The following is a 17,202-nucleotide window of genomic DNA, read 5'->3' on the forward strand; positions in this document are numbered from 1 at the left end:
AACAATAAGATTAATAACAATTGAATTATTTTCCTTTGGTATCTCATTCTTTCCTGGAACGATAAAAAAAACAGATAAAACTAGATTAAATAAAGCACAATGTACACCGAGTATGCTGCGTTGAATCCTACCTCTCCATGACTTAAACTAGATGAGGTAATAGATATTGGCTGGGATGTAAGGCACCTCTGCTCCTTGGATATCTGTCTATACGAAAATAGAGTTAAGTCAGTAGAAACACTGTTTATTTGAGCTAGCTGCCCCAAGACTTAGGACATTAGCTGGCATAAGCTGACCTGATACAAGAGCTCTTACAACCTTTATTTGTCTTTTTCTAAAGCACAAAGAGCTTTTCCTACAGAAAAGAAAAGTATAAATGCCACTTCCAAGCCACCCTAGCTCACAGGGTGGGTGTCAGAGAAAGAGATCATTATGAAAATACTTACTTGGACTCTAAAGAGTTGTATAGTTATGAAGGAAGTTATTATTTTTAATTAAACAATATTATGAAGATCATTCTAAGAAAGGTGATAGGACTGCTAACAGCATAAAATATGTGCCCCTTCTCAAAAGTATTTGAATACAAAATTGAATTCAGACCACTGGCTGGAGGCTAAACTATAATTTTTAGATTATTTGTGCATTGGCCTTGGAATTTGAGCCATCAAGTTTACAGAACTCCTTTGTGATACGTAATTTGTGGAATATGAAATTCTCTGTGTGCAGAAAGGAATTAGATATGGCTTGATGGTTGAACTTAAGGACAAACTCTTACCTTTCGTTTTACAAAGATCACATAGTAATTTTATACAGCTTCTTCTTGGAGATTTAACATTTATGGTATAATGGGTTGGGAATTCATGTAGAGAATCCTAAGAGGGTAGACGGTTTTCAAGCAGGACATTTTGAGACCTTTGAAAAATCGTGAATCAGATAACCTAGTATTTGTTCGGTACTCGGGCCTCTCACCGCTGTGGCCTCTCCCGTTGCAGAGCACAGGCTCTGGACGCGCAGGCTCAGTGGCCATGGCTCACGGGCCCAGCCGCTCCGCGGCATGTGGGATCTTCCTGGACCGGGGCACGAACCCGTGTCCCCTGTATCGGCAGGCGGACTCTCAACCACTGCGCCACCAGGGAAGCCCCAGATTCTCTTTTGATGATGAAAAAATTAGACACTTGTAGCCTTAACAATTCATATGCCAGTAGCTTCTCTTTGTCATTACCAGGGGACTAGATTTTGTCCAATTAGAAAAAAAAATAAGATAACTTAAGTTTCTTTCCTTGGGGATTTTTTAAAGCTTCATAATACATTTTTAACTGAAGTATAATTTACATAAAGTAAAACACATGCAATTTAAGTGTACAGTTCATTGGATTTGTAACAAATGTACATGTGTATGTAAAAACCACTTTACAGTATCAACATCTCCATGATCCCAGTAACTTTTCTTGTGCCCCTTGGAGTCACTACCTTCCCCTACCCAGGAAACCAGTTTTCTGATTTCTATTACCATAGCTGAGTTAGTCCTGCTGTAAAACTTCATATAGATAGAATTGTACTGATGCACTCTTTGCATTTGGCTTTTTTCACTCCAAAGTTCTGCAGCTCACCCATGTTGCTGTGTGTATTTCACACCATACAAAAACTTAATTCAAAATGAATTACAGATCTAAGCATAAAAGCTAAAGCCACAAGCTTTTAGAGAAAAACATAGGAGAAAATCTTTGTAACTTGGGGGTAGATAAATGTCTCTTAGGTGACAGAAAACAACAGCTGAAGAAATGGTAAACTATACTTCATCAAAATTAGAAAAACTTCGGCTCTTCAAAAGACACCATTCAGAAAAAGAATAAGGAAGCCATTACTATTCACCAATGGTTTATAGTTACCTGAAATAATATATACCATACATGATCCATACAGGAAATAAAATCCATATCAATGTTGGAAATTTTCTATTGATTTCCATTCTTCCTAGAAGAAAAAAAGAAGGTGGTGAAGGAGGATAATTAGGTTAAATTAGTGCAGAATTAGAATCTATTTTGGGTCACAGCTGAGTAGAGTATACCAGACTAATACTCCCATAGATAATAGTCATAAGCTCTGGATGAAATTTAAAGAAAAAGTTAAATAAAATTATCTGAAGGCAAAGGAGAGGGACAAAAACAGACCAGTCCTTGAAAGGAGGGAAGGTATTGGGTAAAATTCACATTTATACAGCTTTTCATTTGAGGTTATCTCTCAATTCACACAGAGCTAGGTGGCTAGAACTCACATCGAAAGACTTGAGGAGTCAGAGGGTAGAGTTGTTAGATGTAAAGGAGGCTGAAAAGTAATAGAGAAATCCCAGAAAGAGGGATACACAAAATGGGGTATCCCAAAGTTGGCATAGAGACTCTGACCAAGGGACTTCCCTGGTGGCACAGTGGTTAAGAATCCACCTGCCAATGCAGGGCACACGGGTTTGATCCCTGGTCTGGGAAGATCCCACGTGCTGCAGAGCAACTAAGCCTGTGTGCCACAACTACTGAGACCACGCATCACAACTACTGAAGCCTGCGTGCTCTAGGGCCCGCGTGCCGCAACTACTGAGCCCGCATGCTGAAACTACTGAAGCCTGCGCACCTAGAGCCCATGCTTCACAACAAGAGAAGCCACTGCAATGAGAAGCCCGTGCACCACAACAAAGAGTAGCCCCCACTTGCCACAACTAGAAAAAGCCCATGTGCAGCAACAAAGACCCAATACAGCCAAAAAAAAAAAAAAAAAAAATTCTGACCAAAACCTTGGATGACAACTTAACTGTCCATGCATAGGAAAGATTTCAGTTTCCCCAGGAAATACCAACATCTAAGAGGCTATAAAAATTAGTTATTTCAGTTGATGTTCCCTACAGGAGAAAAAGGGTTTGGAATTTGGGTCCAGACCAGTTAACTAACTGTTCAAACAAAAACCAGCACTCTACAGAGGAAAATAACAAAATCCAGAGTCTCTACAACATGTCATCCATAATGTCAGACATATATTGTTAAAAGGTTATTAGACATGCAAAGAAACAGGAATATGTGACACATAGTGATGAGAAATGGACCCCGGTATAACTCAGATGTTGGTTATGGTAAACAAGGACTTTAAAACAGCTATTATGAAAATGTTTGAGAATTTAATGGACAACTTGGTCAAAATGAATGAACAGATAAGGATCAGCAAATAAATGGAAGCAATTAAAAATGGCATACTAGAACTTTAAATACTATATTTGAAATGAAAATATTAGTGGGTAGGCTTACAAACAGATTGAATACTATAGAAGGAAAGGTCAGTGAAATGAAAGCTAGATCAATGTTAATCATCCATTGTGAAAAAGAGTGGAAATTAAAATCTATTTACATTTAAACTGTATTCAGAATCCACCTTTACCACCCACATATGGAAGTTTTCACACTCTCTCACTGTGAGAATCTTGCCAAGTTGTGTGCCTTCTGGAGGAGGGAAAAAGAGGGGGAGAACCAGGGGATGCAATGCCCTTCAGTTGGACAAATAAGGTGGTGAGGCATGAACAGGCATAATAATATAAAGAAACCTATTTTAAAGCCCATCTCCTTTCAGGAAGTGTTTGAGACAGCTTACAATTAAGGTGTGCTTGCAATAAACAGGGAAACAATACAAGCAGAAAAAGCAAAAAGGAACAGAGAGAGAAACGTCTATTTAGTCACTCAGGTAGGTATTTTCACATGACTTTGTTCATCCCAGCCACTCCATGAGAATAAAGATTTTACCTTTATTTTCATTTACATTTAAAATAAAGTACTGATAGGGAGGGACTTACTTGTCATTTTACTATTTGCTTTCTTTATGCCTTATAGCTTTTTTTGTCCCTTATTTCCTGCATTACTGTCATCTTTTGTGTTTAGTTGATTTTTCAGTAGTGAAATATTAGAAATTCTTTCTCATTTCCTTTTGTATGCATTCTACAGCTATTTTCTTTGTGGTTATCATGGGGATTGCATTTAACATTCTGAAGTTATAACACTCAAATTAGAAGTTATACCAGCTTAACTTCAATAACACACCAAAACTCTGTTCCTTTACAACTCTGTCCCCATCCCTTGTGGTTGTTGATGTCATGAGGTTTCATCTTTGTACATTGTGTGCCCCAAAACATAAACTAATAATTCTTTTAAATGTATTAGTCTCTTAAATTATGTAGAAAACAAAATTTGGAATTACAAACCAAAGTTATAATAATACTACCTTTTAGACCGGTAACTTAAAAAAATATGTATTTGTCTCTTTAATAATGTAGCAAAAAAAAGTGAAGTTACAAACAGTTGTTATAATACTAGCTTTTATAATTGCCCATATATTTACTTTCACTGAGATCTTTATTTCTCCATATGGATTTGCGTAACTGGCTAATGTCCTTTCATTTCACCCTGCAAGACTCCCTTCTGGCTTCTAAAGTTCCCAATGAGAAATCTGCCAACAATCTTATTGAGGCTCTGTCATATGTGACAAGTCATTTCTCTCTTGCTTCTTTCAAGATTTTCCCTTTGTCCTTATCTTTGTCTTCCAAAAGTTTGATTATAATGTGTCTCAGTGTGGGTCTCTTTGAGTTCCTCTTACTTGGAGTTTATTGAGCTTCTTGGATGTATACTGCCATGGTTTTCATCAAACTTGGGAAGTTTTCAGGTGTTATTTCTTCAAATATTTTCTCTCTCCTCTCCTTCTGGGGCTCCTCCAAAGGAGGTCACTTACTAATTTTCCCATTATATGTGTTGTTTTTGAATGTCCTAGTCTTTAATATCTGGTCCCAAAGAGGGAAAAAGAAAAATGAAGGGAGAGGTAATGGGTGTTGACCCTTTAAATCCCCTGGAAGTTACTTCAGCCGGAGGGGGAGGGGCTTGCAACAATGAGGGGAGTTGCAACAACAATGAATGCCTATCTCTTTGTCTGCGCCTCTGTGATCAGAAGCATCAATCAGCAATCAGAGCACAGATACCCAATATTTGGAGGACAGGGTCTTTTTGTCCACCCTGGCTTCCACAAGCTGTGGGTAAGTCACTGCAGGAACACATGCACAGCTGTCTGCCAAATGGCTGGAAGATGGGGATGGGTGGCTGCTACTGTGCTAAGAGCTGAAATTGACTGCAATTAACCTTAATTTACCATTCAAGTCTTCCTCTGGAAGTTGCAAGCCTTCAATAGACTCCAGAGTTCCAAAATAGTTACATCAGACAATTCTGCCAGTCTAGGTGGAGAGACAGCTTCCTGGTGCTTCCTACTCCACCATATTACCAGAATCCTCTTCACCTGGGAAGCCCTTAAAAGTCCCAATGCCGGGCTTCCCTGGTGGCGCAGTGGTTGGGGGTCTGCCTGCTGATGCAGGGGACACGGGTTCGTGCCCCAGTCCGGGAAGATCCCACATGCGCGGAGCGGCTTGGCCCATGAGCCATGGCTGCTGGGCCTGCGCGTCCGGAGTCTGTGGTCCGCAACGGGAGAGGCCACAACAGTGAGAGGCCCACGTACCAAAAAAAAAAAAATTCCCAATGCCCACGCATACCAACTGAATCAGAATTTCTGGGGTTGGAACTAGGCATCAATATTAGCTCTCCAGGTAATTCCAAAATGCAGCCAAGTTTGAGAACCAGAATGCAGCTTTATGTCTCCTATTACTAAAGGGACACATAACTCTTATGTGATACTTTGGATTTTGGAGGCAGTGTCCCCACACATAAGGGTATCCAGCTACCTCCCACTTGTCTGATAAGTGTAAAAGCAGTGATCTTCCAGTAGGACCTTGGACAAGAGAAAGCTCTCCAGCTGGTCCATGTTGCAGACAAGTTACCCTGCCACTGGACTCTTGTGACCAATCATATCTTACATAGCTAAAAGGGTCTGAAGTAGACTGGGATGATGGATGAAGACTGTTGCTAGCCTTGATAGAAAACTTAACAGCAGAGGTCAACTGAATTCCAGAGTAAGGAAATGCCCCTTGAGCAGGTAACCATCATTCCCTCCTTTTATTTTTCATTTTTTTCCCCTCCTTTTAAGTAGGAGTTACTGTAACTTTCTCCCCTCTTCCTTCCTTGTCTCTCACTATTGACTCTTGTGTATTTGGGTGTGAGCTAAATTTACCATTTATTTCACAGATTGCAGAATAGTCAGATGGGCTTTCTAAGGAACCAAAGGATAAATAGTTATTACCTGGAGATAGTAGGCTCTGAGAAGCTTAGCCCTCTGACATTTGCTGTGGATCCTGTGGCCTGCTGTTAGGAGAGGGGTCTGTGCTAGAGTTGTGCATAATGTTTTTGAATCATGGTAGCAGGGAATATTTTAGATATGTGGAAAGAAGTGATTGACAGCCAGACAGCTATAAGTGAATGTGGTAGACACTTTTAGAGGCATCTACCAAGCTCACAACAGTATATCCTTCTCTGAGAACCTCCCCAGAGTGTAACCTACCCTCCAGTAAACCTACCCCATGGCGCAACTGCCGGGAGCATGAGTGGATGCCGTGCCATATGGGTTTTCTTTTCCAGGAATTTAGAGTTTTGAAGGAAGAAATCTTGAATCTGGAGATAGTTGGAGCTTGGTCATATTTGAAGACCTTTAGGGGAAGTTTACAATTTTCAACTGTTGAAGCCCTTGTACTTCCCTGGCTCTTGCTTATGGCCTGGTTGTAGTGATGTGCTAGTAAATTTTTACACAGTCGCCTCCTTAGAAAGATGCAAAGGGAAGGGAAGGGAAGGGGATGGAACCCTGATTTCTAGTGTTTGCTGATTCCCATGGTGCAAACATTCCCACCATGGCCGATATCAAGCTACCACAGTGAAGTCACTGAACAGGGTTGGGAAGTGTTGCGCACAGCACGTTCTCACAAGCAGGTATGAACCAGCTGCAGTATACCACTGTCTGGTTGCCAACTCTCCCTTGTATTTAGTAGAACTCTGCAGTAGCCTCACACTAATCTCCCTTTTGGGTTTATACAGATCAAGGGGAATATCTGTTCTTTGCAACCAAAGTATCTTTAACTAAGACACCTAGCTAGCATAACCACCTTTTATTCTGAACACAGTCAACTTACTAAAAGTGTGTTCTAACTTTGGCTGATTTTTAAATATTTATAGCTATATTCATTTATATGCAAAACTCATATCTATTTCTACAAATGTGCAGTCCTCGCCAGGTCCGGAAAAGACTATTTTTAACCCTTTTTGATGTTTTCATCCTAAGCGGTTGCTTAGGATAACAGTGTTGTTTTGGGAAATTCCTGCCCTCTGGTGTCCAGTATGGGGAACTACTTTTGTCTGAGCTGTGAAATGTTACAGGGGGACTAAGACTAGGTGAGTTCGAAGCTTTCGGCACCCATTAGGGACTATTCCCTGGGTATAGACAGGTGGGTATTATGCAGATTGGCTCCCCACGTTTCTTTCTTCATAAGGTTCAAGGGAACTTTACACCAGGTTTCTCAAGCTCATCACGATTGACATTTTTTTTTTTTTTTTTTTTTTGCGGTACGCGGGCCTCTCACTGTTGTGGCCTCTCCCATTGCGGAGCACAGGCTCCGGACGCGCAGGCTCAGCGGCCATGGCTCACGGGCCCAGCCGCTCCGCGGCATGTGGGATCTTCCCGGACCGGGGCACGAACCCGCGTCCCCTGCATCGGCAGGCGGACTCTCAACCACTGCGCCACCAGGGAAGCCCACGATTGACATTTTGAGCCCGATGATTATTTGGTGTGGGGCCTGCCCTGTGCATTGTAGGATGTTTAGCAGCATCCCCGGCCTCTGCCCACTAGATTTGCATAGCAACCGCCCCCCCCACCCCCCCCCCCCACCCCCGCCAAGTTGTGACAACCAACAATATCTTGAGAGATTGCCAAATGTCCCTGGGGTCGGTGCAGGGGTGGGGCGTGGGTGCGCAGCAGTGGCGGTGGTTGTACAAAATCATCCTGGTTGAGAACGACGGCTCTACTCTGATGGAGTAAGCTCGTCCCGTGCATCACGGACCTTAAGCAGCACTGAGCTCAGTAGGTTAGGGTACCCGGTTAGAGCCTGAAGCTCAGACCTGGACTCGAGTTCCCATAGTGATAGAAAAGCATCTGCTTTGTAGTAGGACACAGAGTCCACAGTCAAAAAAGAAATTTTTTTAATTAAAAAAAGCACTTCTTATGAGGCATGACGGGAGTGGATGTAACGATTCATTCGTTAAGCAGCACCTCTGAGAGAGGTGATGTAATGGGTGCTGGAGCTGATGCAAAGGCAGACTATGGTCCTGCCTTTAAGGAACTCACAGTTCTAGAAGGGTTCAATGGGGATACTTGCAGTTGTAAGAGAAACCCCGATTCCAAGTGACTTAATAATGGGACCTCATTGGCTCACACATTCGAAAAGTCCACAGGCAATTCAGGCTTTAGGTAAGGCTGGAGCCCGTGGCTCAGGGCTGTCATCAAGGGCTGTGGTTCCTTCGGTGTCCCTGCTCCTCCTGTCCTATTGTCAGTTTCATCCTAAGGCTGACCTCCCTTGTGATCCCCAGAAGTGTTCGTGGCTTCTAATGTTACATGTGTCTGTATTTCCAGTAAAAGACCTGAGATTCAATTTGATTGCATTAGTTTAGATCACCTGCCCACCCCCGAATCATTCATTGCCACCACGGGGAGGGAAAGTGTTAATTGGCTTAGTCTGGGTCACTTGGTCCAACTATGGCACTAGTTTCCATAGAAATCACACAGACTCCATAGAGCAGACCAGGCTTCGCTGGGGAGGGAGAAAGAGAGCCACAGATGCTGGGTGAATGTGCAGCCCTCAACCAGCCAAAGCCCTCTCCAGCTCTTTGCTGCTTTTCACACAGGTTCTGCTATGAGATTTCACCCAGTCCCAAGGCCTTGGCACCATTTGGGTGGGTCTCCGTGAAAGTCTCATCACAGTCCTCTGTGCTGCGTGTCTGCTGCACCTCCCTCCGAAGCCTCACTCCATCTCCACTCGTCACAGCGATCCCCTTCTCTTCTCGCAAAGCTCAATTCAGAGGCAGCCCCTCTGAGGCTATTTCCACCTCCCAGACATCCTTTCCTCCTCTGTACGCCCTTGGCCCTTGAACTTTCCTGGGCCTCGTATTGCTCAGGTTCCATTTGACTTTCTCCAGCGTGGCTCCAGCATGAGTTTAGACCTACCTCCTGCCTCTGAAGAGTCTGGGTCTACTAAGTTCTCTCTCTTTAATTCCTAAGACAAGGATTGAGAGCTTTTGGTGGTGATTCCCTGCTGTCCACAGATTTCAAAAACAGGATGGTTAAAGTGTGTGTGTGTGTGTGTGTGTGTGTGTGTGTGCACATATGTGAGAGACAGTAAGGGAAGCAGACTGGAGCTGTGGGAAGAGCAAAGGATTTGGAGTCCGACAGTCCTGGGTTTGAATCCTACCTCTGCACCCTTATAGACCTGAGGCTTTGACCAATGGGTCCCCACTTGGCCCAGCTTTCTCACCTTAAAAGAAGTATGCACTGTGTTGTACATTCATGCCTTCTGTGTTTCACACTTGTGAGTATGCTACCATGCCTGTGTTATTCATTTACATAAGGTACATTTAATAAACAGTGATTTAATAAATTCTTATAACTGTAAGTAGTGCCATAGCTATCAGTAAATCACACAGTGACTTTGGCTGAGAGAGAGAAAATGAGTCATTACAAGGACAAGAGAAGTCAGGCCCTTCTAGCCTTACAGAAACTTCTCCCCCTCCAGCTGCATGGAACCCCCCGAGTGGAAGGAGGAGGCATGGCTGTCCCTTCCACCCACCCCCTCACCCAGCTTTGCCCTCTGAGGCACTTCCTTGGTATAACAGCTTATGAGTGCCCACTGGGCTTATAGCGGCCCTGCAGGCACAACGTAAAGTTGAGAATGACCACAGAGTCTTTTATTTATTTTTACATGATCCATTTTAACTAATTTAATGCACTTGGGGCAGGTTTTGTGCAGAAAAAGTGGGAAGTGGTACAGGCCTAGGAGCATACCTAGCTTTTAAAATATTACTTATGGCAAAAATTCCCCTTTATCAGATTCTTCTATACAGCCGCATTCTCCTTGCTAGGAAACATGGCCCTCCATATGCATGGTGTCATCACATTTGCCCTCATCAGCTTCTCTGGTGTGAGCTTCAGCTCAGTTGCTTCCCAGCTGGGTGGCTTAACCTTTCTGAACCTCACTTTGCTCATCTACAAAATGGGAATAATTCTCTACTATGAGGGAATCATGCCCTGTTGCATATCCCATGCACCACACTACATCAGGCTGCTCCACTTCAATTTTTGTATTTATTATAAATACACCCACCCAGTCCTGCTGGAAATTCAGCAAGTCTCTCCCAGGGCTCCCTTGGCCAGATATATTCCCCAGAGGTCAGGACTAGTAACCACCAGATATGGTTATGGCATTGTTTCCTCCCTCTGCCCTTGTGCCCCACCCAGACCTTCAGGGGCAAGCCTCATTCTACTGGCACTTAATTACTTCAGCGTATCACTTTGGGAAGCTCTTTATAAGCACTCATTGTTACAAAAGTGAGGGAATCTCAACCATGTTCTTTCTATCTTTGTAACAGTGGACAAATTCTTAGAAGGACACAAGGACGATTTGGAATCTAAGTATTTAAAATTCTGCAATTGACAATTCTGAACATCTTTGGGAGAAAATGCACACTCCATGACTGGACCAGAATATACTGAGAAAATAATTTATTCAATTGTAAATCAGGAATTTTATTTATTTTTTTAATACTGAACTATCAATAACATCTTGAGTTTGTCCATTTGGAATTTAAGTGAATTATAAAAAATCAAGATTCCTTCAAAAGGAAACATCAGTCCTTTAATCTGAGGATAGGTCATTTCTTTGCTTTGGGACTTAAACCATGAACTCTCCCTACTCCAGAATGGACCCCAGAAAACTTGAGTTATAGAGAAGCAAGAGTCCTAACTGACCTGCAATCTCCTTTGTCTTTTACAAGGGCACTTCTTCAGGATTTTTGTTGGTCTTGTTTTGTTCTGCTGGGTTGTGAAAATTCTTGGCAAGAATTGAAGACTAGGAGGCACAGTGAAACAGTAGCGAAAATGGAGGTTCGATTTTATCAAAGAAGCCCATGGTGCTGAACATCAGGCCAGTGCAATGGCTCTTCAAGTAAATTGCTTGAAAATGGAAACCAGTGACCTAAACTGGAACACAAGCAAATATAAACGTGCCTGCATATGTAAATGTTGCCTCCTAACTCCCTTTACGTTGAATTGCTTAACTTTAAATAATATGTAAGATTTCATAGCTTCTCTTAGAGAAAGGAATTGAAGGTTAAGCTGTTCAGTCACGAAGACTGGGTCTCCCATTGCCATTCCCTCTACTTTTGATATAAAATCAATGAACTGTTTTATTATACACATCTGGTTGTTACACTTCAGTAGTGCAGATGGGGCAGGGGAAAACAAGAGGTTCCTTGATGTCAGCCCTCCAAGTTGGGGCATGATGGGCTGAGGGTTAGAACAGGTGGTGGCAGGATTTGCTGATGACTGACTGTCCTGAAATGAAGCCCAGGTCTGGGAAACGTAACCCCTTGCAAGCCTCTTCAGTCCCCTGCAGGTCTTTGTCTACTCTGACACCACCCGCTTCCTCTGGCCAAGGATTTGAAGACTCAAGGTCCAGAGCACGGTGGACCGAATATGACTTGGCCAAAACAAGAAGCATCTTCTAAGACAACACTTCTCTTGGTGTCATAACGGTGAGGAGACTGGAGACCACCCACATTGCCTCCCATTCAGTGCCTGGATCCATGCTGCTGTATTTATGTGCCAACCCCATGCCCTGTTCCCCTCAGAGGTGGCATTGCCCCCACAGTGATCAGCCCCGTCTCTCTACTCTCTCTTTGCTATTTCATGGCAAACTTACTTTGAGGCTTGTTTTCATTTCATGCTGAGCACCCACTGGCTCATCCGATTCCCTGTGACTCCCAACATTCGTCACTGATATCCACTGGGAGTCTTGACCAGTCTTTGCATGGAAGCCAAACAACGTCCTGATAAGAAAAGGACGTGGACTACAAATGGCCTGAAGTACTCTGCTGTTGAAACCACTTGAGGGTTGCCGAGGTTAACTGTGTCTGACTAAGAGTTCTCCTGTTTGCAAAGCAACTCTGTTGCTTTAGACTCAGCAGAGACAGGAAGACACTGAAATCAAGAGGACAACCGCTCACAACTGTATCTTGTTGCCAAACACTTCCCTATGCATACTTTTCTCTGGTAGGTCAACTGACGCATGTAGAGTGTTTCTGGCTTTTTCTTTGCCCATGACAATTTTCTTTTTTTTTTTTTTTTTTTGTTTAGCTGATAGTGTATCCCCCCAATCCAGAAAAGATAAAAAATCACTAGGAATTTACATCGGATTACCATAGGTTCATTCTCCCATATTACAAGGCTTGAAGTTGCAAGGAGGAATAATACGTACTTGCTGTGTTGGTGTTTTGTTAGTATTTTTTTTTTAAGTTAAAATTAAGTGTTACTTTTCCGAAGAAGTAGCCAGAATAATACTCTCTCAAATTCAGAAACCTACCGGCACAATTTAAAGTCAGACGTTATTTCTAACCAAATTATATTCTTTTGTCTGCCAAGATATCTTGACAAGCTTAATATCTGAAGGCAGGCCTATATGATAATCCCAGCAGTATTCTGGGGATAAGATTTTAGTGGGTTTGTTGAGAAGGAAATACTTGTTTAGATGGCTTTCATCATGCCACTCGGCTTCTATGTCATTTTTCTTGTCCTGGAGGATTCCCCTGAAGCACTCCTGGGTGATGTTTAGGACCTGAGTGGGTGTTCCCCCAAAAATGGCCGCATGGTAATAAAAATCCCCCTGGCCAAACGGAATGTATGCTGCGGACTCTTTCCGCCTCTCGTAGGTGAACTCGTCAGGATCTGCCTTGTACCACCAGGCCTGCAGCTGAGCCACCGACTGGCCCAGGGTCTCCAGCCCAAAGGTGTCTTGGAAGACCTGGTCCACGTCCATGCAGAAGAGGAAGTCGACCTCATGCTGGATGTGGGCCACAATGTGCTCCCCGATGGTCTTCATGCGCATCATGCTGATGTCCTGCCACCTCTTCTCAGGCCTGATCTCAAACACTTTGAAGGAACGCAGAGGACCCAGCTCTATCAAAGGCATCCTGGAGACATCATCCACCATGATGTAAAATATGACTCTGTGGCCAACCATGAAGAACTTATTAGCAGATGTTAAGAACTCCTCCAAGTAATGCTCAATGTATCTGAAACAAAGAAGAATGGGATAAATGTAACCTCTAGGATTTCTGCAGGAGGCGACATTCTATTCTCATCATCTTGTCTGTATTTTGCAGTTTAGGAAAGGAATTATTTTTCCCCCCATCCAAGACAAGTGCTTTCACACAGAGGGACGTTCCTGGCCACTCTCCACCATTCAGTCACTCAACTTTGGGGAGGTGGAGTGACTTACCTGACTGATGATTCTAGAAGGGTGACTGGGCATGCCCAGCCCCGCCCCCTCCTCTCTCACTCTTGGAAGCCGGCCAGGTGGAAAGAACATGTGTTCTCAACTGCTCTGGGCCTTGTACTGGTAGCTTAGTGGTATAGGCCCTGCTCCCACAACCAGAGGCTTGCAGTTTCTTGTGCTGTAGGTGCCTGGATGCCCAAGTCTTTCTAATTCTGTGGTTCAACGTTAGGAGGCCCAGGGCCTTCAGATACAAGCCACATTCTGCAGTATCGGCTTTAACTGTAATGAAGGTGATATTCACTACCACCTGCCTTACTTAGCCCCTTGTCTTATTTATCAGTTGATTCAGACTCTGGGCAGGCAGAGGGGGTACTAGTTCTTTTTTGTTCCTCTTTTATTGAGATATAACTGACATGTATCATTGTGTAAGTTTAACGTGTGCCAAGTGCTGATTTGGTGCACACGTATTACAAAATGATTACCACTGTAGCATCAGTTAACACCTTCATCACATCACAGAATTATCATTTCTTTTTTGTGGCAAGAAGATTTGAGATTTATTCTCTGAACAGTTTTCAAGTCTATAATACAACATTATTAACGATAATCACCATGCTGTATGTTAGATCCCCAGAACTTATTCATCTGATAACTGCAGGTATGTACCCTTCAATCAACATCAGGGGGCACTAGTTCTCAGGCCTCCCTTGAAAACCCCAACCTATACTCCAATGTTGCTATTGCCCTACCAGATGCAAGAGTGACGTGACCCTTGGGTCATTTGGGGATGCATTAAGTCTAACCATCGCCACTCTCTTATCCTTCTCTGGGACCCAGAGAATGGGTTATGGGACATGGATATCCTTCCATATTACACATTCGCCCTGTGAATTTCCCTCTGGCCACCCCAAACACCAATCCATTAACCAGATACTGCCATTATAAGACCCATCCCAATACCAGAGCAAACAAGCTCTGATTTAACCTTATTTTAACTATCTCATTTCCTTTTTTAAAAATAGATTTTATTTTTTAGAGCATGTTTAGGCTCACAGCAAAATTGAGCTGAAATTGCAGAGAGTTCCCGTATGCCCCCCCGCTCCCCTGTCCCTCCCACAGCTTCCCCAATATCAACATCCAGCACCAGGGTGGCACATGCATTGCAGTCGATGAACCCACATTGACACATCGTTATCAGGCTAAGTCCACCGTTTACATTCTATGGGTTTGGACAAATATATAACGACAGGTATCTTTCATTATGTATGGTATTATACAGAGTATTTTCACTGCCCTAAAAATTCTGTGTTATGCCTATTCATCCGTTTCCCTACTCCAACCCCTGGTAACTACTGATCTTTTTACTTTCTCCATAGTTTTGCCTTTTCCAGAATGTCACATAGTTGAAATCGTACAGTATGTAGTCTTTTCAGATTGGCTTCTTTTACTTAGTAATGTGCATTTACGGTTCCTCCATGTCTTCTCAAGCCTTGATAGTTTTTTTTTTCTTGCACTGATAATATTCCACCATCTGGATGTGCCACAGTGTATTGACCCATTCACCTACTAAAGGACATCTTAGTTACTTCCAAGTTTTGGCAATTATGAATAAAGCTGCTATAAACATCTGTATGCAAGTTTCTGTGTGGACATAAAGTTTCAACTTTTTTGGGTAAACACCAAGGAGTGCAGTTGCCGGACCGTATGATAAAAGCATGTTTAGTTTTGTAAGAATCTGCCAGACCGTCTTCCAAAGTGGCTGCACCATTCTGCATCCCACCAGCAGTGTGAGTACCTCTTGCTCCACATTTTCGCCAGCAGTTGGTGTTGTCAGTGGTTTGGATTTGGGTCATTCTAATAGATGTGCAGTGGTATTTTAGCTATTTACTTATTCATTCAAAAAACATCATGTTTGGGACTTCCCTGGTGGTGCAGTGGTTGAGAATCCACCTGCCAATGCAGGAGACACCGGTTTGATCCCTGGTCTGGGAAGATCCCACATGCCGTGGGGCAACTAAGCCTGTGCGCCACAACTACTGAGCCTGCGCGCCACAACTACTGAAGCCCGTGCCCCTAGAGCCCGTGCTCCGCAACGAGAAGCCACCGCAATGAGAAGCCTGCGCACAACAAAGAGTAGCCCCCGCTCGCCACAACTAGAGGAAGGCCTCACGCAGCACCGAAGACCCAGCGCAGCCAAAAATAAAATTAAAAAAATAAATTAAAACAAAACAAAACAGAACATCATGTTCGTGTCTTCTGTAAGCCAAGCTACACGCTATCTTGTGAAGCCATGGGGATGATAGAGAAGGGGAAGAAGGAGTGGTTGGCTTGCTTAACACAACTCATGCCACCCCCAGACTCATGCTCAGCGAAGGTGGAGTAAGTGTAATTTGCTGATCACACTAACGGCCAATTATGGTGTTTTGTGAGTAATAATAAGCGGCACCTCTTTTTGCTTTTTGGTTGCTGCTTGGATTCCCTTTTGTTACTACAAAAATAAACTGTGCTTTTAATATTGGTCTCTGGAAACCCCAGCGTTGACACTATTGATTTTTTAAACGGAGAGAATATATCGGAGCAATATTAAGAGGGACTTCAACATGGCTCTGGGGCTGGTGGCCAGGAAATTCTTCCATACTCTGGAACTTTAAGAACAATCTATTGCACCCTGAAGCCTGGGAGACAATCCCAGGGGAAGGGAGGGGGCCTTTGTGAGGTTTAACATTGTTTAGAGATTAAAGCACTGCGGTTGGCTCTGTGCACTGTTATTTGAAAACAAACCAAACATCATACCTCCTAAAAGCCCAAATCCACTCTTGGGAGGATTTATTGCTGCTGAGTACAAACAGTCCTCTCATGCCCCCGAGCGGAGAGCACATGGATTTCACCAGGATATGTGATTTACAGTTTAGTTCTGAGAAGCTGCAAGGAGATGGCAGAAACCATTGTGGAGCCGCCGGCAACGTTCTGTTCTTTTTGGAAACATCAGGATTAAATCAGTCATCAGTGTGGCTGGCTTGTCCCCTCTCGTACCAAAGGATAAGGCGAGCTGAGCATCTGCTCCCGCCTCATAACAGTACAGATTCTTCTAGTAAAAATGTCAAAACTCCAGTCACCCTTCTCAATTAGAGATGCCGCCTAGGCCCCTGGGATCAGCACATTTAGTGACATTAGGACTTGATCAGTATGATGATGGCAATGGCTTCTGGGCTCTGGGTCGGAGGTCTCGGGAGAACACTCAGATCTTCACTCAGATCATCCTGGGCCTTCACCCCTCTTTGTACAGGCGAGAGGTCAACTTTCCATGTGGCTTTTGGAAAAGGTACAGTTGGGAAGGCCCATGACGGGGCGGGGGGTGCGGGGGGAGGGAGGAGGCTAATAGGAAAAGTGAACTTTTAATTTTGTTTTGGAAAAAAAAAAAAATTCAATATAACCCAAAAGAACAAAATGGGTTATATTGTATTTTAAACTAAGATTACAGCTACTACTTTTAAGTAGGAATGATTGCAGTTTGGGGAGCAATGTTCTAAACAAGGAAATGGAAGCTGAAACAGGAACCTATCCAACCTCTGGAAGAGGAAGTTCTGACCAGCCAAATCTCCTGGGGCCAAAGCCTCCAGGATGAATGGGGCAGGAAGCAGCCCAGGAACCCATGGAGGAGTGGTCAGCCATGCTGATGTGGGAAACCACCGCACGTAGGTCACTTCTCT

At 43.4% G+C, this 17,202-nt stretch overlaps 1 protein-coding gene across 6 annotated transcripts in view; it reads right to left on the bottom strand.

The window, feature by feature from the left end:
• Positions 1-9,829: 9,829 nt before the first annotated feature.
• Positions 9,830-17,202, bottom strand: part of GGTA1 (glycoprotein alpha-galactosyltransferase 1 (inactive)) — a 66,434-nt gene continuing 59,061 nt past the window's right edge. For 5 of the 6 annotated variants that reach the window (XM_079926024.1, XM_079926023.1, XM_079926021.1 and 2 more), the window contains one exon: positions 9,830-13,289. In XM_079926024.1, the coding sequence (XP_079782150.1) occupies positions 12,596-13,289 (694 nt within the window). In that variant the 3' untranslated portion in view covers positions 9,830-12,595. The remainder of the gene's footprint in view (positions 13,290-17,202) is intronic. The other variant, XR_013829030.1, reaches the window with a different exon arrangement.

The sequence above is a fragment of the Stenella coeruleoalba genome, assembly GCF_951394435.1.
Source record: "Stenella coeruleoalba genome assembly, chromosome: 7".
Classification (NCBI taxonomy): domain Eukaryota; kingdom Metazoa; phylum Chordata; class Mammalia; order Artiodactyla; family Delphinidae; genus Stenella; species Stenella coeruleoalba.